The 26,560-nt window shown below is 38.9% G+C and overlaps 1 protein-coding gene across 2 annotated transcripts in view; it reads left to right on the top strand.

Moving 5' to 3' along the window:
* Nucleotides 1-26,560, top strand: part of BAZ1A (bromodomain adjacent to zinc finger domain 1A) — a 57,160-nt gene continuing 30,600 nt past the window's right edge. The window contains exons 1-10 of one of the 2 annotated variants that reach the window (XM_058162252.1): nucleotides 1-267; nucleotides 971-1,099; nucleotides 9,000-9,278; nucleotides 10,974-11,117; nucleotides 13,287-13,388; nucleotides 14,199-14,286; nucleotides 15,817-15,948; nucleotides 17,687-17,789; nucleotides 23,171-23,325; nucleotides 24,368-24,463. In XM_058162252.1, coding sequence (XP_058018235.1) covers nucleotides 987-1,099; nucleotides 9,000-9,278; nucleotides 10,974-11,117; nucleotides 13,287-13,388; nucleotides 14,199-14,286; nucleotides 15,817-15,948; nucleotides 17,687-17,789; nucleotides 23,171-23,325; nucleotides 24,368-24,463 — 1,212 coding nt within the window. In that variant the 5' untranslated portion in view covers nucleotides 1-267; nucleotides 971-986. The remainder of the gene's footprint in view (nucleotides 268-970; nucleotides 1,100-8,999; nucleotides 9,279-10,973; nucleotides 11,118-13,286; nucleotides 13,389-14,198; nucleotides 14,287-15,816; nucleotides 15,949-17,686; nucleotides 17,790-23,170; nucleotides 23,326-24,367; nucleotides 24,464-26,560) is intronic. The other variant, XM_058162251.1, reaches the window with a different exon arrangement.

Raw genomic sequence — 26,560 nt, 5'->3', positions numbered from 1 at the left:
TCAACGCATGGCCTGGATCTTTTAGGCTGTTAATTTAAAAATGGAGGATGAGCACTTCATCTATTAATTAATAATGTAGCTCTCTGTCTTCCTGTGTGTCACAGGCTGGAAAGGCGGTGATCGGCCAATAATAATATAGGAGAAAGAAGTCGAAAGCTCCTCCCTGCTGTTCTTCCTCGTTGAGAGCTGAAGTAGATCAAAAACTTCCGCGGAGCCGGAAAAGAAACAGTAAAAGGATCCAGAAAGAGGGAGAAAGAGAAAAAAGGGGTGAGCCTCATTAATTATCAATCATGCCGGAGGGGCAATTGTATTACTAAATCTGGTAGGAGAAGGTGGTACATCTGTCCCAGGGAGGGTCGATCTGCTCAAACAGACCGACCGGGCGAGTCTGCCAAGGGCTCTTGTCCTGACAGGAGGAAGCTGGGCAAACCACCTCTCTCACCTGGAGGGGATCCCTCATTCAACATCCAAAGGGAGGAGGAGGAGGAGGCGAGTTCCCAAATGAGCCGGGCTCGAAAGGGCGATAAACGATCAAAAAGACCTCTTCCCGGTCGGCTTCGCGGGGCTGGGAAGGGAAAGAGGGACTTGGCCCAGCCTGCGCAGGTCATGAAGGGGGATTCCCTCCTCCCCCAAGACCGCCGGCGTTGCTTTGGGGTGGGGGGAATCCCCGGGTCGAGAGAAGGCAAGTTGTGGAGAGCAAGGACGAGGAGGAGGGAGTCGCCGCCGCCGGTGGAGCTGCCGCCGCCTGTTCGGCGTCATGGCCCCATTGTGAGGCGGCGCAGGGGAGGGGAAGCGGGGGAGGAAAGGAAGGATCCGCTCTCGCTCTCCCACACGCGCGCACGCACAACAGAACTCGCTCAGGACCCAGCGGGAAAGCAGCGTGTCAAACGCTCACAAAAGATCCCGTCTGAAGCGACCACCACTCGGGCTCGTCGCCTTTCTTTACCGCCTGCCTCTCGCCCCCTTTTAGAAACGGGAGCCGGGGGATGCCGCTTCTACACCGAAAGCCCTTCGTGAGGGAGAAACCTCCGGCTGACCTCCGGCCCGACGAACACGTCTTCCACTGTAGAGTCACCAACGAGGTCTTCAGGGACTACGAGTAAGAGACAGCCACCCCCCCACCACCACTCTCTTCCCCTCCCCACGGGCTCTGGCGGGCTGGTTTGAACGGGAAGCGCGGCTGCAAATGGCTGACACCCGGCCGGAGAAGGGAATCCCCTGTGAAGAAGCGGGGAAACCCCTTGAGCGCCTGTCTTCCCCGGGCGTGAGTGGAAAAGGGAGGGCTCTTTGGGCAGGAGGACCTCCGGCCTCTAACTCATCCGTCCTTAAGCTCCCCCCCCCCGCCACCCCGGTACCCTTCCTCCTCAGGACGAGCGGGAATACGGAAAGTTTGTTATTTCGCCGGCCCGACCGTGGCTTTTGTGGGTATCCCGAACCCTCGTTGCGTGTTGGCGCGACTTGCACTAGGCCTTGGAGTACCTCTGGGCGGGCGGGCGCGCGCGCGTATTTGTGCTTTTGCTGCTGTTTGTGGAAGTAACACGACAAACTTGACTGAACTTGGGCGCGGGGGGAGAGAGAGAGAGAGAGAGAAAAGCAACGGTCAGCAGCCGGCGATGTAAGGCCGGATTTGGGTCGTCAGGGGTTGGACGGCTGTTCGTAACCGCCACATTGAGTATTGTTTTCCCAGCAGCTGGGCGTCCGAAAAACAAACCTGCCGCTGTCTCCGACCCGCAAATGAAACTCTTTGAGGTTTGAGCTCCAAACCCCGGTAACAAGTACTTTCCCTGCCGAGTGGTCTTTAATGGCGCATCTTAGTGACCTCGTGTTTATCCCCTGAAGAAAATTCAAAATACTTAAAAACCCGAAAGACTCACACCCCAATTCATATGCCAAATAGCCATCTTTAAAGAATGATCAGCCCCCTTTCTCCCATTGGAATTTTCTCCCCCCCCCCCCTCGGTTCCCATGACTATTTGATCCTTGGAAGTGGAGTCAGCGCCTGTTTTGACAAGGTAGTTTTGTGACAAGCCGTTTTTCTCCCTTAAGAATTTGCAATATCTGACACACTTCAGTGAACTACTTTAGAAAAATCTAAGTACTTTATTTCTGTTTTTCAGTAGTAGATGTTAAAAGCATGTATAATTTGTAAATAATTTTAGTATTCTAAATGTTTATTCAGAAATGCTTTTCATTTTATCGACCTCAGGGGGCTGATGCATAATGTTATTGCCTCTCGTTTTCTAAAAATCAAATTAGTATTTCAATATTTAAAATATTTTGAGATGTCATCTTGAGAATGAAACGTTTTAAGCTAAATATACAAATGTGAAAAATAGTGAGCATGTCCCTTGAATTGGGAGATGCTATTATTTTATGTCTTTTATTAAGGATAATGTAAATGGTAACAAAACCTACAGTTTTCATTCATAACCATTAAGTAACAGCTCAAGATAACTAGCCTAGCATTGCCATAAAATGACATCTGAAACTATTGGGTGGACATAATTTCAAAAACCTATTCTGAATGATAAAATATTTCTTTGGGTTTTTTAAAGCATTTCCCCCCTGTAAGGCTAAATAATCTAACTACACTTAATTAATCAATTTATATTAGCAATGGTTTTTTGAGGAAGATATGCCTCAAAAGAGAGCTGTTTCTTCAACATTAGGAAAGTATTGCTAGATTTGCCATAGGATTTTTGGGCAGAGTATGTAATTGGCAAAGTTGTTCATCCATTTAGATATGCTATCAAGAAAATTCCTATAGGATTCATCTGAATCTGTTAGCAACTAACTAAATATATATTAAAAAGAACATATATGATACATTGTGAAGAATTTGGTTATTTATGTAAACATTGCTTGCTTAAACTTGCCCTACACAGAGTTTCATTAGTGAGTTCAGCTGCATATATATTTAATAAATAAATAAACTTTGCCATCTGAACTTTATTAGAAATGAAGCTTTGGCTGAAGTAGCTGCCTAAGATAAGGCTTCATTTTTCTTATTTATAAAAAGGTTTTGAACTTGTGGATAGCATCTGTAATGACCTTGTTGGTAGAATCAGACTATTTTTGCATGTTTCTAGACTGGAATGCCCTATGCACGGTCACTCATGCTCTCGTGACATCTCGTCTGGATTACTGCAATGCTCTCTACATGGGGCTCCCCTTGAAGAGCACCCGGAGGCTCCAGTTGGTCCAGAATGTGGCTGCGTGGGTGATAGAGGGAGCCCCTTGTGGCTCCCATGTGACACCTCTCCTGCGCAGACTGCACTGGCTACCTGTGGCCTTTCGGGTGCGCTTCAAGGTTTTGGTAACTATCTTCAAAGCGCTCCATGGCATAGGGCCGGGTTACTTACGGGACCGTCTGCTGCCACCGATTGCCTCCCACCGACCCGTGCGCTCTCACAGGGAGGGACTCCTCAGGGTGCTGTCAGCCAGGCAGTGCCGGCTGGCGACACCCAGGGGAAGGGCTTTTTCTGTGGGGGCTCCCACTCTCTGGAACGAACTTCCCCCAGGACTTCGCCAACTTCCTGACCTTCAAACCTTTCGCCGCGAGCTTAAGACACATCTATTTATCTGTGCAGGACTGGACTAGAATTTTAAATTTTAAATTTGGTTTTAACGGGGTTTTATTATCTTATTGTAGTTTTAATATTCGGCCTTATTGAATAAGTTTTTTAAACTGGTGTTTTATTTTGTATTTATACATATGTTTTATTAGGCTGTGAACCACCCTGAGTCCCTTGGGAGATAGGGCGGTATAAAAATGCGATTAAATAAAATAAAATAAATAAATAAATAAATGTTTGATGCAGGGGCTGCATCTTCCATGATTGTAATAAGTGGTTTCTAAGGAAGAGAATTCTGTTATGTACCCATGTTTACACTGCTGAAGGCCACAAAATAAATATCCCTTAACTCTGAAAGTTGTGGGAGGAAAGCTAGAGCTGAAACTCTTGAAGCCACTGAGAACAAATCATCTGTGTACATATGCTTCATTCATGTCTGCAATAAAGGGTTTAACCCAGCCAAATCATGTCTCTGTCTTCTGCCAGCTAAGCCTGTTCCTGAATAGGGAATCCAGAGAACTGCTGCTGACTTATCACAGTAACTGAAAACAGGGATAAGGAATTATAGAATATATGGCCATCTCAAATCATAGGATGCACTGATACCCCTTTGAGCTCTAGCATTATTTGAACTTCTCTGAATAGTAGGAAAGTATAAGACTTTGTACAAAGAAAAAAAATCAAGTTTTTTCTGTCTGTCTTGCTCTATGTGTCTGTGTATGTGTGCATCTGTGCGCATGTGTATAAAATATAGCTGCCCATCTTAAAGCTAAATTCTATGCTGCTTACAATTAAAAGATATTGTATAGAACAATAAGCACACAAGAACCAGTAAAATCAAAGCAGACAAACCTGGCACTATAACCACACTTTCTTGATATCACTCACTACTTTCTTATCTCATCCTATCCAAATATTTGAGGGAAGAACCTCAAGTCTTAAGTGGTCTCCTGAATGTTAAAAGAGTGTGGGCCTATTGGATCTCATGGGAGAGATTGTTCTGTAGGGCAGGAGTTACAGTGGAGAAAACACACTTCTGAAGACCCAAAGATAGCAATATTTAAGGATAAGGATCTGGAGCATGCCCATCCATCAGCTGTGATGGGATGAACAGATACTCTTAAGGATGATTCTGCAGATGCCATGAAGGAATTTAAACATAATAATCAGCGCTTGAATTGAAAATTGGAGGTAGTAAGCTTGTTTACTTCGTCTTGTAAGCAGATCACTTTGGATCCATGCAGTTTACTTATTTATTATTTATATAACACTGATTTCTAGTGTCTAGATGGCTTATAGTAAAATTGGCAAAAACCATCATACTAAAAATAATACAATTTGATCCCTAAAATAATTTTTTAAAAATTAATTGACCCCAGCCTTAAAAACTTCGAATGTAGTTTGGCTGCTCGCACTAAAAAGTAACTTCTGCTCTAAAGAACCATTTAATACAGTAGTCTTCAGTGCTTTTTGAAATCTCAAAACACAGGGCAGTGGAGAATGCTTTTTCCTGGCGCGCTCTCTCTTGATTTTTTGCAGGAAAGGGATCCCTTAGCTGCTCTCCTGGTATGTACAGAATAGATATCTATCTAAAAATATCTGTAAAAATGAACTTTAAGTCCAAATCAAATTATTAAAATTATAATTGAATTATAATTATTTTAATGAAAGCTGTTGAATAGGTAATTTTTGTAAATACATACTAGTCAGTTAATGGGAAGAAAGCTACCTTTAGGATTTAAACATGGATAAGCAATACCAACATGTATTTTGTAAAGATCTGGCTAAATGAAATAGTTAATATGAAAGTTTCTCAAAGGTGGTTTTTTTTTTTTTAGATTTGGGTCTTCCATATAATATTAGGTAGACTAATGATTTAATAGCATACAGTACTTATTTCCACAAATACATTCTATTCAATTGCTTTTAATTTAGAAAGAGTGTATCTGAGATAAGATGTTCATATCAAGAATTTAGTGGTTTCCTGAAGAAGCCAGAATGATTATATGGAAGATTTTGGAGATGACAAATTTGAGTCAACTTGTCTATAATCTATAATAATTTCCAGAACAACAATCTATAATAATTTCCAGAACAACCCTTGCTTCTGTTCCAAAACAATTATTAAATCCATCTACTTACCGTATATACTCGAGTATAAGCCGAGTTTTTCAGCACGTTTTTTGTGCTGAAAAACGTCCCCTCGGCTTATACTCGGGTCTATACGGCTTATACTCTAGGGTTTTTTTTTAAGCCCTCGGCTTATACTCTAGGTTTTTTTTAAGCCCTCGGCTTATACTCGAGTTTTTTCTTCTTTTTCACATTTTGCGGACGGAAGCCCTGCCGGTGCAGTGAGAGGCGGGCGGGGCCGCCAGCCTTCTCAGCTGAGGGAGGCTTTCCCCAACCGGTAGGTGCCTCATTTCCCACCCTCGGCTTATACTCGAGTCCCCAGTTTACCCCAGTTTTTGGGGTAAAATTGGGGACCTCGGCTTATACTCGGATCGGCTTATATTCGAGTATATACGGTAACTGGGAATCCATAAAATTATATTTTCACTCTGGGTTGAATGATGGTGTTAAGAAACTTGAAACTGTGATTTTACCTCAATGGATTATATCTATTTTTGTTATGTCTGAATCTTCTCAGAATAATCTGCTCCAAGAAATTAATAAATCCAGATTGTTCCTTAGTAACTCTTGATGTGCCACTTAATAGGAATATGGTCTCTATGCAAATGGTATCATTATTCCTAAATGTGTCTCATCCTAGCAATTTTTCCCCTTTGGGAAAATTGTTCCCTAATCTGCATTACAGCACCATGCTAAATTTCTACCCTCCATTGAATCATTCACATTTACTTTTAATAAGAAAGGATAAGATGATTCCCTATCCTGTATAAATCAAATCATATTTTAAATGTGAGTTTTATTTGGAAGAAGGTTTTCATAATTGTAACAGGTTGACTTTAGAAGGGAAATCTAAGGCTTCTCTCCACCCCCCTCAAAACTGACAATTTTCCAATGTTAGGTGAAAATGTTTCATTCCTGGGAGGCACTTAACCTGCTGTGGAGTTATTGCTTTAATTCTCTTGGTTTATTTCTTTCTGAATATATATTTTCTGTATTGCTTATTGGTGTTTTTTATCTTGATTATTTTTTCCTGGTAAAAAAGGTTACAGATAAATGAGTGAATGGAAATATGTGTGGGAAAAGTGCAATAAAACTGGTAACCTTAGGAAAATGCTGGGCTGCATAAGCAGTTTAATAAATAAAAATAAAGTTTGAATTAAATATACAAAACTATTTGTGGGCCATGTATGTCATATGGTTATTCATTGAGTCAAGATAATGGTTGAATAAGGAAGCATAATGTGATAATCTAATTTCATGCTCAGGCAAAGTTGGAAGTTTAGACAGTTAAAATTTTGATTAATTCATTGGCCTCAAATTATTTATATTACATAAAATTATGAAAGTTGAAGGTTCAAGTTAAAGTATTTCAATCACATCAATAAAATACAGTTATTCTAAAACACTATTTTTAAAATCAGGCAGTGCTTTCATTAACTGTTCAATTAAATGCAAGTATTTGTTGACAATTGTTTTTAAATTGTGTGTGTGTTTGTTTATAGGCAAAATAAGCTCATTTTCTGTCCAACTATTCCATGGTATTATTTGGTCTCCATCTTTTAGTTTTCTGTTGATTACTGAATTACTAAAATTTCCATATTTTAGTCATCAATATCTAATGAAATAAATATTTTTGAAAAATTATTAAGGGCTATTATGCCAATCAGGGAAATGGAAACATTTCAATATCCCATTTTTAAAAATGTTAGAAGTTTTAATAACAGTCCTCTCTGCACCTCCCCTCTCCCCACCTCATGTGAAATATTCTTATTTGCTCATTTGTTTTCAGGGAAGAAAGCAGGAAGAGGAAGTGTCCTCTTAGCTTTAAGAGTAAAGATATAAAAGGAACAAACCAGCAAGAAAAATGTTTTAGGGGAGAGAGAAAAAGTATTAGAACAAAAGTGTTGTTGAATTACCTTTATACCCCATTCTCATATGGCCTCTGCAATCTCTGAAAATCACACAAGAACAGGTGTGCTTTTGAGAATACAGGTAGTCCACAACTTGTGACCACAATTGAGCCCAACATTTGTGTTGCTAAGTGAAATATTTGTTAAGTGAATTTTGCCCCATTTTACAACTTTTCTTGCCACAGTTGTTAAGTGAATCACTACAGTTGGTAAATTAGTAACATAGTTGTTAAGTGAAACTAGTTTCCCTATTAACTTTGCTCGCCAGAAGGTCGCAAAAGATGATCACATGATCCCTGGACACTGCAACCATCATAAATATGAGTCAGTTGTCTAGCATCTGAATTTTGATCATGTGACCATGGGGATGCTGTAATGGTCCTAAGTAAAAAACGGTCTTAACTCACTTTTTTCAGTGATGTAACTTTGAATGATCACTAAATGAACTGTTGTAAGTCAAGAACTACCTGTAGTTGTAGTCAGGCATTGGTGTACACTGACATGTCACCAAAATTTCATGGCATATTACCTTTGACATGCATGTCATAGGTTCACTATCACTGATACATCTTCATGGTATTGGGGAATTTAAGAATTTAAACTGAGATTACAGCTAGTTTAGAATTAATATCTGCCATGGAGTTGTTATAGATTTATTCCACAATGCTCTTTAAGATGGGGCTCACAGCTTCTTTTTTTGAGGATGCTGAGGGCCACAATAAAAAAATAAACCTAATTAGATAGTATATGTGCAGATCCTGATTGAGGTATTGTAAAACTTTCAGAGACCTACTGTGAGAAGTTTGTCATGCACTTTGAAAACAAAGGTACCCATTTCAAAACCATGATGTTCTAATCCAATTGTGTAGGACCAGTTACAGTGGATCAGGAGATTTCAGGAGTGTTTGGAGAAACAAAGTTAACTACTAGCTTATTTGATCTTTGTTCATCATAGGCCGTTAGCTCTCTAAAATTAATTGATCAAATGAATATAGAAAATAATGTTTAAATTACAAGAGAGAGCTATTCCCACTGCCTTGAAAATTTCTCTTGCTATTTGAGAACTTTATAACTGTTAACCAATATTTAATTTTTTTTCTTTTTTGGGCGGAGTCTTAGGGAAATAGTGGTTCGGTCCTGGAGAGTTTCAATGATTCAGCATTAGGCAGGTTATATTGGTTGAGTTGTGCAACATTTCACAGGGAAATTGCATGCACAGCCTTTTATAGTTATGGCTTTGGGTATCAATAGTTTGGGGTTACTTGCTATTTAGCAATATTTCTTCGGATGGTGGGATAGCAGGACTTTAAAATAGTTTTAATTATATCTTGGTGAACAGTAACTTGTATTTTATCTTTAATTTTTGCTGGTTTTGTTTTTGCAGTGAATTTTTTGAAAGAACAATTCTTTGTAATAGTCTTGTCTGGAGTTGTGCTATCACAGGCAAATCTGGACTTACCTATCAAGAAGCACTAGAATCGGAAAGGAAAGCCAGACAAAATATCCAAAACTTTCCAGAACCTCTCATTGTTCCAGTCTTATACTTAGTTACTCTCACTCAGCGTTCACGACTTCATGAAGTTTGTGATGATATCTTTGCTTATATCAAAAACCATTATTTTGTTGGTGAACTTGTTGAAGTACTTAGGAATAATGGTGAAAGGTAAGCATATTTCATTTGTGCTACTCTGAAAATATGTATGTATGTAAGTTTTTAATATGTAAAAAAAGCTGAGGCCGACTATTGATTTAAGTACTTTTCATTACTTAAATTGCTATAAAGTGAGTTTAAACACCAAAGATTGTATGACCATTTTTGGTGGTGGTTTCATTGGGAAGAGTTTGATTGTTTGTGTACCAGTTATACAAATATTCTGTTTGTATAAAATAAATGAATTACATATCTAAACCAGGTTACACTATCTGCAGTTGTAGGGCTATATACTGTAAGTAGTCCTTGCGGAACATCTGCTCTATTCAGCAACTATTTGTTGTTACAGCGAGTGCTTAATAAGGGGAACTTATAATGGGTCCTTGTAATTGCAACTGCTGCAATGCCCCATGATCATATGATTACAGTTTGTGCACTTGTGAGTCAGCTCACAGTTACAACATTGTAGCAACCTCTGGTCATACAGTCACCATTTGCGACCTTCACTGCCTGCTTCTGACAAGTCAATGGGGAAGCTGATGGAAGTCACAAATGGTGATCGTGTGACCTTGGGATATTGTATCGGTGCAGGAGTTCCCTAATGATGGCAAACTAACACTGCCATAGTAAGTTGGTGTGGTCACATGACATTGTACCTTACAACTGCATTGCTTAGTGACTGAGTTCCCAGTCCCAATTACTGTCAGTAAGTGAGAACTACCTGAGCCAATCTTTTAGTTGTAGTTTCTATAGACTGTCCAGAAGTTGTTAGTTATTTAGTTAAAAATATACTAATTTTAATATATTAGAAATAATAATACCAATTCTGTTTAATTAATTTAAATATAAATTTAGTCATTATCTTGGATTTACCAGTTTATTTTCTGTTATTCATCATTCTTATATACCAAAGGACTAGTGCAGCACTCTTTTGAATATGTTTTTTATGTTTTTGTGTTCTGTTCCCAACTGTATGGAAACTGTTGCCTTTGTATCTTCACACTCCTTATTACAATTAGGAAATTTAAAGAATGCAATAACTCACTCATGGTTCACTATGGACTAATTTATCCCTATTTTTCTTAATGGGACATTAAATTATTCCTATTACCAGAATTTGGAATTGCAGTTATGCTACCCAATGGTTTATATCAGGAACTTAAGGTCTATATTTCAGCAGTTAGAAATAAACACAATATAATAACCTACTGATCAAATCAAAATTTATCATTCAATCTCTAATAATGACCATAAAGGTGTTCTATGATTCATAACAGATCCTCCATAATCAGGGTATATAATCTGTTGATAGCCATTTAGAAATTTACTAGACATTAGCCATGACATGTTGGGTCACTGTTTCAAAAATCCTTATCTAAACAGAGAAGCAGAATTACCATGGGTGGGCAAAATATTCACCAGGAGCAATTTCCGATTTCCTGTCAGCTTCCCCATTGAATTTCCTTGTGGAAAGCTGACAGTGAGCGTTGGAACTCTTTGTTCCTCCCTTTCTCCCTTCTTTCCTCTCTTGCTTCCTTCCCTGCCTCCCTTGTTCCTTCCTTCCTTCCTCCTTTCCTTCCTGTGAATGTTCTCTATCACCATCTTTATTGAAACAGGCAGTATTTTGTTAATACAGGGTAACAATAATTGTCTTTGACCTGCAAGAAGATAGACCTCTTCTAATTGAATATTCTTCTTTTTTTCCAGATTACACTGTAAAATTCTGGAAATCAAAGCACCAGTACATCAGAATGGAATGGCCAATGGCCATGCCAAAGGTGTTGATGGAGTCACCATTATCATTAGCGATAGCGATGATTCAGATTTAGATACCACTTCTGCACAAAATGGGTAAAAACGTGTTTTATATTCAGAAGATACAAATATAGTTAAAAGGGCTACAATTAACTACAATAACCACTGTTTTTTTTAAAGAAAACTTCATATAACTCTATATACATATCACAATGTTTCAAAAGAAATGTGATTTTAATTAGTGTTTCAAAGCTTAAAAGTAGTGCAAAATAAGATAGAGCATTTAGCATAGCATTTAGACTTCTGCCGCATTACAGTGCATTACAGCCCTCTCTAAGTTGTTTACAAAATCAGCATATTACCCCCAACAATCTGGGTCGTCATTTTACCGACCTCCGAAGGATGGAAGGCTGAATAAACCTTGGGCCTGGTGAGATTCAAACTGCCGGCAGTCAGTAGAAGTAGCCTTCAGTACTGCAGCCAGGAGTCAGCAAAAGTAGCCTGCAGTTCTTCATTCTAAACACTACGCCACCGCAACTCATATATTAAAAATTTCAAAAAAACTCTACAAATGAAAAAATGGAAAGAACTCAAACATACACACACACAGTACATTTGTGCATATATACTGCACACATATATAGACAATGTGGTTTTAAATCTATCAAACCTTGCCCATATGGAATTGTCTTGATCATTTTTTCCATTTTGTCAGTTAAAAAAAGTGTAAAACAGAAAACACATACTTTCAATCCAGAAATTTAAATCTAGGGTAGTAGCTTCTTTCTAACAAAACAAAATCATTTTTTGCCTATGCTTCATTTGAATTGATACATTCAAATATAATTCCTAAGATGATATATTTAAAGTTGTCACTAATTTATTTATTTATATGTGCAATTTATCTACGACCTGAAATTAAGCATCTTATGGAATGTACAGTGTCAAGCACATACAAAATAAATTATAAATTTATGTATTCAATGTCAGATTTACTGACTGAAGACTGACTATGGACAGCTTTGTAATATATCATGCTATATTACAAAAACAAGATTTAAAAATCAATACATAGTAACTAATGAACAAGAAAGGAAATGCCACTAAATAACATAGAAAAATATATACAAAACACATCCAAGGGGGCCCATCCACCCTAGTTTATGGCTTGAGAGAAGGTCATCCAGAACACCAAGATTGGAGCCATATTGGGCAGAATTTAATTACAGTAGACAGGTTATGCTTCGTAGATCCAAATAGATTATACTATTGAATGCAAGGGACCTAAGGCATGCCAACTTCATTTAGCCTCTACTGGCCATGGAGTAACCAAAAGAGAAAGACAGTTCCTGAGGCAGTTTGACCCTATGCCATGGAAATCGTTATAGGGCAGTGATGATTGAATACCCAAAGGGCGCCTGAACCCCCAAAATGCAATGCGTGCACGACCCCATGCATGCACCCGTCCCCCCTGCATGCTCCCCATGCATGCATGCACAACTCAGCTGCACACTCCCTGCTCCTATCCCCTGCGCATGTGTGGCAGAGACCCAAAAACCAGCTGGCCGTCGGGAGGCATGCACGCATGCGTGGCGGAGCTGAACTGGTGCGAGAACTCGTGTGCCCACAGAGCGTTATAGGAAATAACCAATACCTTGGATAGCACATGGAAGCATATTGGTAACCAGTGTAGTTTGTGAAGCTGGTATAATATAGGTGTACTGAGGCCAACTCTCACTGACTGCATGCTTATTTACAATGTAACTTGCAACATTCTGGGCAAGTTGAAGTTTCTGACCCGTCTTCAAGGGCAGCCCATGTAGGATACATTGCAGTAGTTGAATCATGAGATTAGAAAGGTGTGAATGTCTCTCTGGAAGGGCAACCATATATCAGATGGAAATGTGCAACTATCTAACTGATAATTTAATTTATTTATTGCATATTTAATTGTACTTGGTGTATAATTCAATATCAAATTCAAACTTCTAAACTTTATTGTTTTTTGCTGAGAAAAACTTGATATTCAAAAGTTAATAGGCAATCTATATTATATGTCTCTGTTTGCATTTTGTGGAACAACATCTAAAGGACATGGTTTGGTTTTCTATGTTTATACAGAACACAAGCAAATACATGCAGTTTAAACCTCATTCTTTACTGAAATGTTAATTTCACATGACTGAGAATATGCTTGTATGATTTTTTTTGTCTCAAAAATTTAAAATAATTTACATTGTAAATAGTAATGATTTTAATTTTTAGGAATGAAAAAGCCATAACTGATCCTTTTTTGTACAAGTATAAAGTGAAGCCTTTAAAGAAACAATTATATGAGTCTGTTACAGTGAAAGCATCACAGATATGGTAAGCTATACTGGTTATTACCCTATGGTTGCAATCCAGCTGGCAGAAATGAGAGGGGGACAAGGCGCATTCTCTTTAAAGATGCCATTTTCTCTATATAGCTCTTTTTAAATAAACCCTTTGAAAGAAACCTTGCAGAAAAAGGGAACAAGCTTTGTCTTCTTCCCTCTTCTGTTGATTGGTTTTTGTACTGAATCAAAATCTGACCATAAACTATTGGTAACAAAATGTTTCAAATATTAAGTTTCTTAAAAATTATTGAAAGGCAAACTGCCAGTCTTCAGCTTATCTTATATTTCCAAATATTTTTTCTGGCTGCCAAATGAATTCATGTATGTTTTTAAAAATAAAATGAATTGTGATTCTACCCCAATGATTTTTAGTATGAAGTATGGTCAAAAAAAGTAACAATAAGCTATGTATGCTTGTGTATAAGGGAAAGAGAGAGGGAGATAAAAAGAGAACCATAAAGAGATTAAAGAAGATGCATATTTCAGGAACTTGTTTTGTAACTGGCCATCCTACCCTTCCTAATCAATGGGCGGCTATCTTGTGATTCTGTGATAGGCCCTTAAAATTTAGAATACATACACTGATTTGAAAGACATAGAATTCATGGACAGTATTGCTATTCTATGATTGCAATTTATTGAAAAAAGAACAAAAGTTCTGAATATTTTTGTTAAAAACCTCACGGGTGCTTATTTTATTTTTTTATAAATTAAAATTGTCAGAAGTTATTTAAACTATTTTTTGTATATTAATTTCGTTGTTAATGGTAAGACTTAACAATTCTTTTTTTCCCCACAGCCGAAGAAGACATATTTTTTCTTATGACAGACTAAAGCTTTTTTTAAAGCAACACTGTGAATCACATGATGGCATTGTTAAAATTAAGGTAATCAAAGCAATTGAATCTTAAGATGATGAATAAAAATATATGCTTCATATAATTACAATGAATGTATCTCAAATGGAACAAATGTCAGTATTTTGAATATGTTTGCCTAAATTAAATTAGTCAATTTTAATAAAAGAATGATCTTGTATTGTCCTTAAAATGATATTTGTTTGTTAGAAAGTATTTAGTTCTTAATAGACTTTATTTGCGACATTACAATAAAGACTGTCCTTTATCAACTATCTGTGAAGTTGATAAACTCTGTGCAGTTTTACTTTTGTCCATGAATCTTGGTATATTATAATTATTTTTATTTTTATATGACACAGTTTATTTAATATTTTAAGATTATCAAATACACTCATAAAGATTTTAACATTGCCTGAGATAAAGCATTATTTCTCTGTGTCTTTGCTACAACAGATTGTTAGCAATAATAAATGAGAATGCGTAGTAAAAAAAATTACTTTGGTAGATGAAGAATGATTCATATCTAGTGTTTTTAATGCTATACATATTGGATTTTATAATTTACAGTATAGATTTGAAACATTGGCATATATTATCCTTTCAAAAGGTAATCAATCAATCAAACAAAAAATAATGTTTTTAAAAAGTGACCAAAATCTTGCGAGGTATCCAAATCTCATAGGAATTCTGTTCTGAGTTAACTATGAGATTTTTTACATGTTGATCTATATAATTTTTTTTGTAATATATTTGGGCATGATATCACATGAATTCTACTTTAAAAAGTTGTTGGTCAATGCTATAGAAAAATAAAAAAGAGGGAAGAAATTTTATTGCTGTTACAAATATAGCTAGTCCTTGACTTACAACCACAATAGGGACTGTAATTTTAGTCCTTTATTGCAGTTGTATGTCAAGGCACCCATGTTATCAGACTCAATTTTTTGTCTACTTTTTCAATGGTTGTTAAGTAAATCCCATGATAATAAGTTCAAATCATGCAATTCTTAAGTGAATCACAGTTTTTAAGCAAATCAATTCCCCCAAATAGGCATTTTTTGCTGGAAACTGAAGGCAAATATAATGATGTGTCTACCAGATGCCACTATCAGTCATAAATGCAAGTATGGTGCCAAGCACCCAAAATGTGGTCATGTCACCATGGGGCACATGCAGCACAACATTTTATGATGGCTGGAAGTGCTTTATGGGTAGTTAAGCACCTTTTCTCGAGCCATTGTGACTTAAAATGATTGTTAAATGCATGTCATAAGTCAAGGACCAGCTGTAATTGATATTTCTATTTGACCTCTGAAGAAAGGGTAGTTTAACCTTATTTGTTCATACAAATAAAGACTATTTGGAATAGCCAAGCAATGTTTGTTCTCCCTTCTAGATTCTTCAGAATAGCTGTGATTCTCTTATTTGTTGTAGGCACTTCATTCCAGTGGTGTGAACTAGGAAAAAAAAGTTTATTTCTAGTCCTAAAACACTCACTGATTTATCACTTGTACATAATATAGCTGTTGACTCGTTTCCTCACATTTCTTTCCCAAGGCAATATCAATTGCAAAATACAAGATAGCAGAACAGACTTTTTTCTCTCTTTTTCCTGATAATCCACCCATCTTTATGTTCAGTTCTTCAAATAAACAAAAAAGATCTTCAAAGCTGACATCTGATGATCATGTAAGTCAGACAATAACCTTCTGCAACTATTCATCTATCAGCAAGCAGTCTGTAATCCATTCAGCATTTGACAGGCTTATAAAGGGATGCTGGAAGTATAATTTATTTATATGGTCATCCTCAAATCTACATTAAAATCTCCTCAAAAGTAATCAAATAAATACATACAATTAATATCTATTAACTTTCCTACAAATTTCATTCTATTCCAGCCATTTCCAACCTAGTCCCCTTAAAATATATTTGATTACAACTCCTATTAATTTCAGTCACTATGCATGACGGTCATGAGAGATTTATGTAGAGGCTTTATTGAAACACGGCTGGAATGTATTAGGTTAGGGAATGTCCTATACCACCAAATTTATCTGCTTTTCATATGTACAATTCCTTGCTGATTTTGTGTTTATTTATACTTAAAACACAATTGGTACAAGATGTTCTATTGCTGGTAGGCTACTCCAGTCTTGATTGCTAAAATGAGTAATTCCTTTTCCATGATATGCTGGAAATGTAATGGACAGATTGGATCCTTCTTCCATTTGTGGTGGTAACATTGCAAAGTTCAAAAATACTGAAAAATAAAATGTGAAAATTCTATTCCATTTTGAGATATTTTTATTAAATTTCATTAAACTATATATATTTTATTCAAAATAAACTGAAATGGCCTATGTTAACAGCTGCATGGATTTTATATGCTCTTCATTGGAAAAGATCTTTAATCCCATGTGGTAGAATGGCTAAGCAAATTCTGGGACTAAGCTTCTGTCTAAAAAACCTTTTTTAAATATGAAAAGTAAATCTGATGCAGAATTCAGTTCTTTTTAGAAATCATTTTTATATTACATTTGCATATGGAACTGTGCCAAATCCAAAGTTTAATTTTAGAGTTTACATTTTAATTTGACATATAATCTACATATAATTTACAATGTTTTCTTAATGTGTTGATAATCTGTACACTTTTTCCCTTACTCCTATTGATTCCAGTTGTGTAACCAAATATTTTAAAGATTTAATAGAGACACATGTGATTAGAAATTGGATATGAAATGTCTTATAGTATTTTAAGCTTTTAAGAATATATTAAAATATATAATCCATAGTATATTTTAGATTTGTTGGTTATCCAACTATATTTTATTGTTCATGTTGAGGTTCTTTAATAAAGTGTGCCATCTATTTTTATACGATTTTAAATTTGCATTAATATTTTTTCATTTGATCTTTGAAACTGAGAAGAAGGAGGGGCTATGCTTGTAGATAGTTGAGGTGTTGCACCTAGGTTTAACAGATATAGGCAGAACAAATGGAGAACCAATTAGTATTCATATTTTCATATAGAGCCAGTTTAGTCTAGTGGTTAAGGCACTAGGCCAGAAAGTGAGAGACCATGAGTTCTGATCTCACCTTAGCCATGAAAAGACAACTGGATGACCTTGAGCCAGTCACTCTTTCTCAGCCCAACTCCTGTCACAGGGTTGTTATGAAGATAGGAGGAAGAAGATATGTTGGATATGTTTGCTGCCTTAAGTTATTTGTAAAAATAATAAAGTTGGAAAATAAACAAACAGAAAGCGGGACAGTCATTTCTTGCTGTCATTTCTCAAAAAATCCCTTTGACTTTGCAAATCATTTCATTTTGGTTAAAAATAGAAGTCTTCCCTTGTAAAGTGTTTGAAATACTCAGATTTTGAATATTTTTCTACTTTATGAAGTTTAGTTTTGTTCTTAGGAGGACAAAGATGCTGAAGAACACTTTAGTCCTAGAAATCTAAGCAACACAGCAAAAGAAAGAGTAAAACTCCAAAAAGAAAAAGAACATATGAGAACCAGCGGTAAGTTCAACCAGTGATTGTAATTGTTCATTCATATGACAACAGTGCTGCAACGGCTAGAACTTTGAAGAGCTGTTGTAGGTCCCTTTGTTCAGCATTGTTGTAGCTTCACTGACCAAATGATTGTTAAGCAAGGAGTACCTGTAAAGCAAAATCTAGCTCCTATAGCCTTTCAACTTGATAACAAGTGGAATTCTCTAATTTCATCTTCTCCCACTAGAGCGGGGGTGTCAAACTCAAGGCCCACGGGGTGCTTAGATCTGGCCCACAGGGCCGCCCTGGAAACAGCAAAAGACCGGCCCGCGGTGTCTCTGCTAGCGAAAACAGAGTTTGGGAGGACCGTGTGCGGCCCTCCCGAGCTCTGTTTTCGCTGGCAGAGGATTGCAGGAGGCTGCCCCAGCTGAAAACAGAGCTCGGGAGCTGGTTCTCACTAGCAGACCACTTGGGCCACTACAGGTGCCCCGACAAGAGTGACGTCAAGCTGGCCACGCCCACACTGGCCACACACACATCGCACCCCGAGATCAAACACAACCCTGATGCAGCCCTCAATGAAATCAAGTTTGACACCCCTGCACTAGAGATTGTTTTAAACAAGGAATACGAGCCATCCTGGTGAAGTAGTTAGAGTGTAGTATTGCAGGCTAATTCTGCTGACTGCTGATTGCCGGCAGTTCGAATTTCACTGGCTCAAAGTTGACTCAGCCTTCCATCCTTCTGAGGTTAGTAAAGTGAGGACCCAGATTGTTGGGGGGTAATAGGCTGACTCTGTAAATTGCTTAGAGAGGGCTGTAAAACACTGTGGAGCAGTATATAAATCTAAGTGCTATTGCTATCTTTGAAAATATCTTGGATGTTGATATCTCTGTTGCCTAGAATTTCATTATACTTCTTCCATCTTTGTTTGATCATCTTGGAATTAGTTACTATCTGTTCTTTAACTTTCAACCAATTATTTATTTATTTATTTATTTTATTTATTTTATTTATTCGAATTTTTATACCACCCTATCTCCCGAAGGACTCACGACGGTGTACAGCCAAATAAAAACATAAGAATAATACAAATAAAAACAACAATTAAAAAACTTATTAATTAGGCCGAAATTAAAATATCACTAAAATAGTATAAAACCCCATTAAAACTAAATTTAAAACTAAAAACCCTAGGCTAGCCCTGCGCAAATAAATAGATGTGTCTTAAACTCGCGGCGGAAGGTTCGGAGGTCGGGAAGTTGGCGCAGCTCTGGGGGAAACTCGTTCCAGAGGGTGGGAGCCCCCACAGAGAAAGCCCTTCCTCTGGGTGTCGCCAGTCGGCACTGCCTGGCGGACGGCACCCTAAGGAGTCCCTCTCTGTGAGAGCGTACGGGTCGTGGGAGGCAATCGGTGGCAGTAGGTGGTCCCGTAAATAACCCGGCCCTATGCCATGGAGCGCTTTAAAGATAGTAACCAAAACCTTGAAGCGCACCCGAAAGGCCACAGGTAGCCAGTGTAGTCTACGCAGGATTGGTGTAACATGGGAGCCACGAGGGGCTCCCTCTATCACCCGCGCAGCTGCATTCTGAACCAACTGCAGCCTCCGGATGCCCTTCAAGGGGAGCCCCATGTAGAGAGCGTTGCAGTAATCCAAGTGAGATGTCACGAGCGCATGAGTGACCGTGCATAAGGCATCCCGGTCTAGGAAGGGGCGCAACTGGCGGACCAGGCGAACCTGGTAAAAAGCTCTCCTGGAGACGGCCGTCAAATGATCTTCAAAAGACAGCCATCCAGGAGAACGCCCAAATTGCGCACCCTTTCCATCGGGGCCAATAACTCGCCCCCAACAGTCAGCTGTGGGTGCAGCTGACTGTACCGGGGTGCCGGCATCCACAGCCACTCCGTCTTGGAGGGATTGAGCTTGAGCCTGTTTCTCCCCATCCAGACCCGTACGGCTTCCAGACACCGGGACAGCACTTCGATAGCTTCGTTGGGGTGGCCCGGGGTGGAAAAGTACAGCTGAGTGTCATCCGCGTACAGATGGTACCTCACCCCAAAGCCACTGATGATCTCACCCAGTGGCTTCATATAGATGTTGAACAGGAGGGGCGAGAGAATCGACCCCTGTGGCACCTCACAAGTGAGGTGCCTCGGGGCCGACCTCTGCCCCCCTGCCAATACCATTTGCGACCGATCGGAGAGATAGGAGGAGAACCACCGATAAATGGTGCCTCCCACTCCCACTCCCTCCAATCGGTGCAGCAGGTTACCATGGTCGATGGTATCAAAAGCCGTTGAGAGGTCTAATAGGACCAGGGCAGAGGAATAACCCCTATCCCTGGCCCTCCAGAGATCATCAACCAACGCGACCAAAGCCGTCTCCGTGCTATATCCGGGTCGAAAGCCGGACTGGAACGGGTCTAGATAGCCAGTTTCATCCAGGTACCGGGGAAGTTGATATGCCACCACACTCTCTACAACCTTCGCCACAAAGCGAAGGTTGGAGACCGGACGATAATTACCTAAAACAGTCGGGTCCAGGGAAGGCTTCTTGAGGAGGGGTCTCACTACCGCCTCTTTCAAGGCGGTAGGGACGACCCCCTCCAACAATGAAGCATTTATAATCCTCCGGAGCCAGCCTCGTGTAACTTCCTGTGTGGCCAGCACCAACCAGGAGGGGCACGGGTCCAGTAAACATGTGGTGGCATTCAACTTCCCCAGTAACCTGTCCATGTCCTCGGGAGCCACAGGATCAAATCCATCCCAAACAGTCTCAACAAGACGTGTCTCCGACATCTCACCTGGATCCACCCAACTTTGATCCAAACCATCCCGAAGCTGAGCGATTTTATCGTATAGATAACCACTAAACTCCTCGGCACGTCCCTGCAATGGGTCATCCCGCATCCTCTGTTGAAGAAGGGAGCGGGTCACCCGAAACAGGGCGGCCGGGCGGTTATCTGCCGACGCAATGAGGGAGGAGACGTAAAAACGCCTCGCTTCCCTCAGTGCCACTAGGTAGGTCCTACTAAAGGACCTAACTAGTGTCCGATCAGCTTCTGAACGGCTAGATCTCCAGGCACTCTCTAGGCGTCTTCTCCGGCGTTTCATCTCCCTCAGCTCCTCAGAGAACCAAGGAGCTGGTTGAGACCTACGCCGGGTCAGAGGCTGCAAAGGCACGACACGGTCAAGAGCCACGGCCAGTTCCCAAGCCGCGACTAGTTCTTCAGCCGTGTCGTGGGCAAGATCCTCAGGGAATGGCCCAAGCTCCATCAGGAACCTCTGTGGGTCCATCAGGCGCCTGGGACGGAACCACCGTATTGGTCCCGTCTCCTTGCGGTGGTGAGTGGCGGTCTGAAAGTCCAGGCGGAGGAGAGAGTGATCTGACCATGACAACGGCTCAATGACTACATCTCCCAAAACCAGATCACTCATCCACTGTCCAGAGATGAAAATCAAATCCAGTGTGCCTCCCCCGATGTGCATAGGGCCATCCACTACTTGCTTCAGGTCCAAGGCCGTCATGGAGGCCATGAACTCCCGAGTCGACATTTAGCATTCAGCAGTTCAAAATTGGAATCTCCTTCTGAATTTTCTTGTTTTTTTGTGTGTCTCTTTTCATCTTTAGTGTCTTTAGAGGTACTGCAATATCACTTTTTGTTTCTTGTAAGAACTCCCTGAATTTTTTGTTCTGATATCCAATGTTCTTTCTTAATCTTTGGCAATCTCTTTTTACGTTAACCCTTAACAACGTATTTAAATTTCTTTCATAGTTCTTCTGGATCCCATTGAATAAGATTCAGGACTTCAATACAATTCCTGTTTTCTTCTTCAGAATAGTAGTATATGATTAAGTTCATATCACAGAATGTGCTGTTTTCTTCTTCAGAATAGTAGTATATGATTAAGATCGTATCACAGAATGTGCTTGGTTTTCTTTTTACAGTTTAGCTTAACTTTGAACACGCAAAGGAGAAATTTATGATCTGTTCTACAATTAACCCTTCACCACCTCTTTGCTATTATAACTGATTTCTTCTACCTCCTTGTACCAATAGTCAGTTTGATTTACATATATGCATCTGGTGATGTCCATCTATAATTTATTTATCAAATTTAGATATCGGCAATCTTACTTAGGGAGTGACTCTGGGTGATTTACAGCTTAATATGCTATATCTGTGTCACTCTTGATTTTTTAAGACTTTTAACAATCGAAAAATAATTGGATTGGCAGAAATTGATGTCATTTTCCTGCTTCATTTCCATATTCTGGCCATACAGTCTAACTGCATTTTCCTCATAAATATTTCAAACTTTGGCATTCTGTCTCCAACTACAAGCAACACATTTTGCTTCCGTGTTCAGTTGAGTTCATACTGAACTTGATCAAAATCTTTTTCCTACTTGAGTGGTTGGAGCATAAACTTGAAATAATTGTCATGTTAAAGCAGCGGTCTCCAAGCTTTGCGGAGCAGAGGGATGGTTCCTTGTGAGCAGCAGGCATGCATACACACCTGCTGCTTGCACAAATGGAGCTACATGTGCTTGCCTGCCCGCCTGCCCGCTATGCATGCAAGTGGAGCTGCACACGTGCGCTTCCTCGCTGCTTCCACAGCCCAGTTCTGAATGGGCATGGCCTGGTAGTGGGCTTTGGCCTGGAGGTTGGGTATCCCTGTGTTAAAGGGTTGTTCCTGAAATCTAATTGATGTTCTGTTTGGTCATTGATTACATTGTAGCCAAGTACTATTCTTACTATTGCCTTCCTAACTATGAAAGCAGTGCCATTCCTCCTTTGTCCCTTATGTCCTGAACTGCAAATAGTATACCTTCTGACTGAAAGCATCCAATTCCATTCTATCAGAATTTGCTGATGCCCAAGATGTCATTGTATAGTCGATTCATTTTGCATTGCATTGAGCTTTCCATGTTTTTATAATCCATGTTCCCTTGTAATTTTATTTTTTTCATCTTTGGATTTTCTTTTACTTCATGTGAATATCAGCAACTAGAAGTTTCAAAACTTTTTTTCTTGTTACATCTAATCTGATGGGTCCATTATCTGTCCACTAAAGTGAACTTCTGCCTCTAGCATTTTCCTATATGACTGCTGCCCGATATAGGTGCCTTCGGCTTTTAGTCAGTTGATCTTCATGCTTTGGGTATCTCTGCTGGGAGCATATACTTTTAGGTTAAACATCCAGCATTTTTTGCTAATTTTTCTCATTGAAAGAAAATTGCTTTTGCTGAACCTGTGAGAATTTTGCCTTTTACCATTTGTATTAATTTAATGCCCAATTTGCTGATTTAAAAAATTATAAAATACTTTTTGTTCAATAGCTTATCTTGATGTATCTATAAAACGTAGCTCTAATTCTAATTCACCAGTATATATTTTGACATAGAAAAATTAAAAAGGGAGAAAGCAAATGCTATGAAATTCAAGAGAAAAGAGAAACAAGACAAAGAAAAAAGAAAAGAAGAATTAAAGAAGCTTGTGGAGGAAGAAAGACTAAAGAAAAAAGAAGAGAAGGAGCGACTGAAAATAGAAAAAGAAAAGGCATGACATTTTTATTAACTGTGGATTTGAAGTGGTGGTGGCAGTCACATTTGTAGCTTTATTTGGTATTTTCTAATTGGAATTGTTAAGGCTTCGCACCTTGGAGAAAGAACAAATGCTATGGGTTTTTTGAGATAAATGTCATTGTGGAGTAAAAGGCTTTTGCAAGCTACTTCATACCTATCATGTTTCTCTGAAAATAACACCTCTGAAAATAAGCCCATACCTGAATTGTGCCTTAATATAAGTCCTACTCCAAAAATAAGCCCTAGTGAAGGGAGTGGGTGTGGTCAGCAGAGATGGGACGGAGGCACGCGATCCAAATGCCCCACACAGGCCATGGGAAAGCTGAAATTTGGGCTAGAGTGATGCAGCTACAGGAGGCTCATCTGCACAGCGGCACCAGCAGACAGGCAGAGGTGCAGAGGGAAGGTAGGCAATCCAGATGTGCCATGAGAGCTGTAGAAAAGCTGAAAGTCGCTGGGCCCAGAGTAGGTGGGTGGCCACGGGAGGCTCGTCTTTGAATCTCTTGGCTTGCCTGTGGCCCACGCAGCACATCAGGATCACCTGCCTTCCACCCCGTGCCTCTGCCTCCATCTGCTGCCGCGCAAAGATTAGCCTCCTGTGGCCAACTGGGCGCTCCAGCCCACCAACTTTTGGCTTTCCCATGGCCATGGCGGGTTTGGATTGTCTGCCTAATACTTCAATCAGAAACTTAAGATTTACTGTGTGGCAATTAAAACTTGTATAAGAACATTTTCATTTGTAGTTTTTAATTGTTAATTTCTACAGTGTGAATACAATACTAAAATTCTAGGGGGCTTCATCAAAACAAAAGAACACTCTATTAAAAAACAGCAGGATTTATGTTACAATATGCAGTAAATTTAATAGTACCCTAAATATTTGAGATGTAAAGACTGTTTTTCTAATATTTTATATTAATTTTGGATTTAATATTTAAAATGAAAATAATGAGGAAGTGAAGTGAGGATGTGAAGTGAGGAAACCATTTCCTAATCAAATTTCTATGTAATTAAAGGAAAGAGAAAAACTACGTGAGGAAAAAAAGAAATATCTGGAACATTTAAAACAGTGGAGTAAGCGCAGAGAAGACATGGAATGTGATGATCTTAAGGTAATGTAAAATGGGAAACTGAAAACTGTTCTGGAACATATATCAGCCTATGCTAATTATGTGTTTAATTTCAGACCTGCCAAATCAGTATGCTTGGACCTGGCATGTTAAACAGAATGCCAGAAGTTGCAAGGTCATGGTACCTGTTTTGAAACTACATCCATCTCTTCATTCTAATCATGAGAAGGGCAACATTTCCTTTTCTGTTAAAGTTTGCATTCCTTCTTTACTCCATGGTGAACAGAATTAAAGCAAGGAGTAGTAGCTACTCTTTTTTCCATTTTCCTAAGGACCAGGGTAAATAGTTCTTTATGGTCTGAACTCATGCCTTACAAGAAGTAAGGAGAAAGTTGAAATTATACTAAGTTTTGATAAGAGTATTTACAGTGTGGCGAGGTAACTTGTTTACAGGTAGCAATGGAATTTCCATTGCTAAGCGACACAGTCATAAACTATGACATCATATGACCACATCACTTTGTAACAGAACTTTCAGCATTTCCGGTTGTGGTTGTTAAGTGAAGACATCATATGATAGCCACTTGTGACCGCCTGTCAGCTTACCTATTGGTTGATTTAGGAATCTGTCAAAGATGATCACAAATGACAATCAGATGACCGTGGAGATGCTGCAGTGAAAGTAATTAATGAACAGTCATAACTAAAACTCATTCAGCATTGTTGTTAGTTTGAATAGTTGTTGGACAAGTGGTCATTAATAACAAGGACCAATGTAGTTCCATACATCCAGTATGTTACCTTGCAAGCAGAAGTGCTTTCTCACCAGGAAAGATAATGATTAATGCCTATAACTTAACCAGCAGAAACTGGGTGGATGGAAGAATATCTGAGTGCAGAAAAGTGTTAGACATGGCTCTTGGAGATAAGGAACAGTATTATACACATGTGACAGTAGAACTGTAGAGGGTAGACTTTTCCCTTTACTTTATTTGCCTGTTGTTTTATATCATTGTGTTTGTCTGCTCCTTTATGCTTTCCCCAGTACATTCTACCCATTTGCTGCTTTCCCATCTCTACATTAAAATGTAGAGTTTCCTATTTGCTTCCTTAATATCTCTACCACTTTTCTTCTTCTGGGCCCTTATTTTTGGGATTATTCTTTTGTAATCCACCTGCTCTTTATATTCACCTTCCCAACTAGTACTTCCCAATCCATCTGCTCTGATGTCTCCTATATGTTCTTCTTTAATTTCCATTGAAGTCTGAGTATCCCCCATGTCTCTTCATCAGTTGCTGAAATGTTATAATTTCTCCATTCCTTCCAAAAAGAAACTCTGAAAAAAATATTTAAATGAGGTTGTGAAACTGACACTTTACTCAATGTCTAAACTTACTGGTTAGAAACAGCTGAAAGAAGCAACTTCATATAGTGTATAATATAGAGTGTATTGAAGAAATCCAACCAGGAGGTGGCCAAGGAGTGAATGACTATGAATAGAGCCTTCAATTCAGAAACAATTCAATTAGCACAAGAGATAGAGTTGCACAAATGCCCTCTCGTCCCTGGCTGGGGTACCCACACCCCTGGGTGTGCTAGATAATATTACAGGGGGTGCGAAAACTTGGGTTTAGAAGTTTCAAAATTATAGTGTATATGCATAATTATATGCAAATTATATGCATATGATTATTTTTGTAAGGGGTGTGAGAATATGTAAGAAGCATTCTACAGGTGCGGGATATAGAAAAGGTCGGGAACCCCTGATCAACACATAATAAATATTCAAGTTTCTTGTGGGAAACAGTTCTCACAAGATTAGAATCCTGAAACTAGATAGATCCTACAACAAAACAAGGGAGAAGTACAGTAAAAACTGTCATTCATGACAAAAAGGAATCATTTAATTCCATTACACAAGGTAGATAAGAGAAAAAAATTCAAAAATTTAAACTTTGATTTCATTATAAATACTGTAGAACTCAAGTTTAATATATAGCAGTTCTTTTCTAAAGGCTTCATTAACTTTTGTAGTATAAACATTACTTCTAGTTCTTACTCCCGTCTTAACCACGAAAGCCAGCTGGGTAATTTTGGGCCAGTCATTCATCCTCAACCCAATCCACCACAGGTTGTTG

This window comes from Ahaetulla prasina, chromosome 1, assembly GCF_028640845.1.
Source record: "Ahaetulla prasina isolate Xishuangbanna chromosome 1, ASM2864084v1, whole genome shotgun sequence".
In the NCBI taxonomy this organism is placed as follows: Eukaryota; Metazoa; Chordata; class Lepidosauria; order Squamata; family Colubridae; genus Ahaetulla; species Ahaetulla prasina.
The sequence above is the reverse complement of the archived record's forward strand: the minus strand, read 5'-3'. Positions and strand labels throughout refer to the sequence as shown.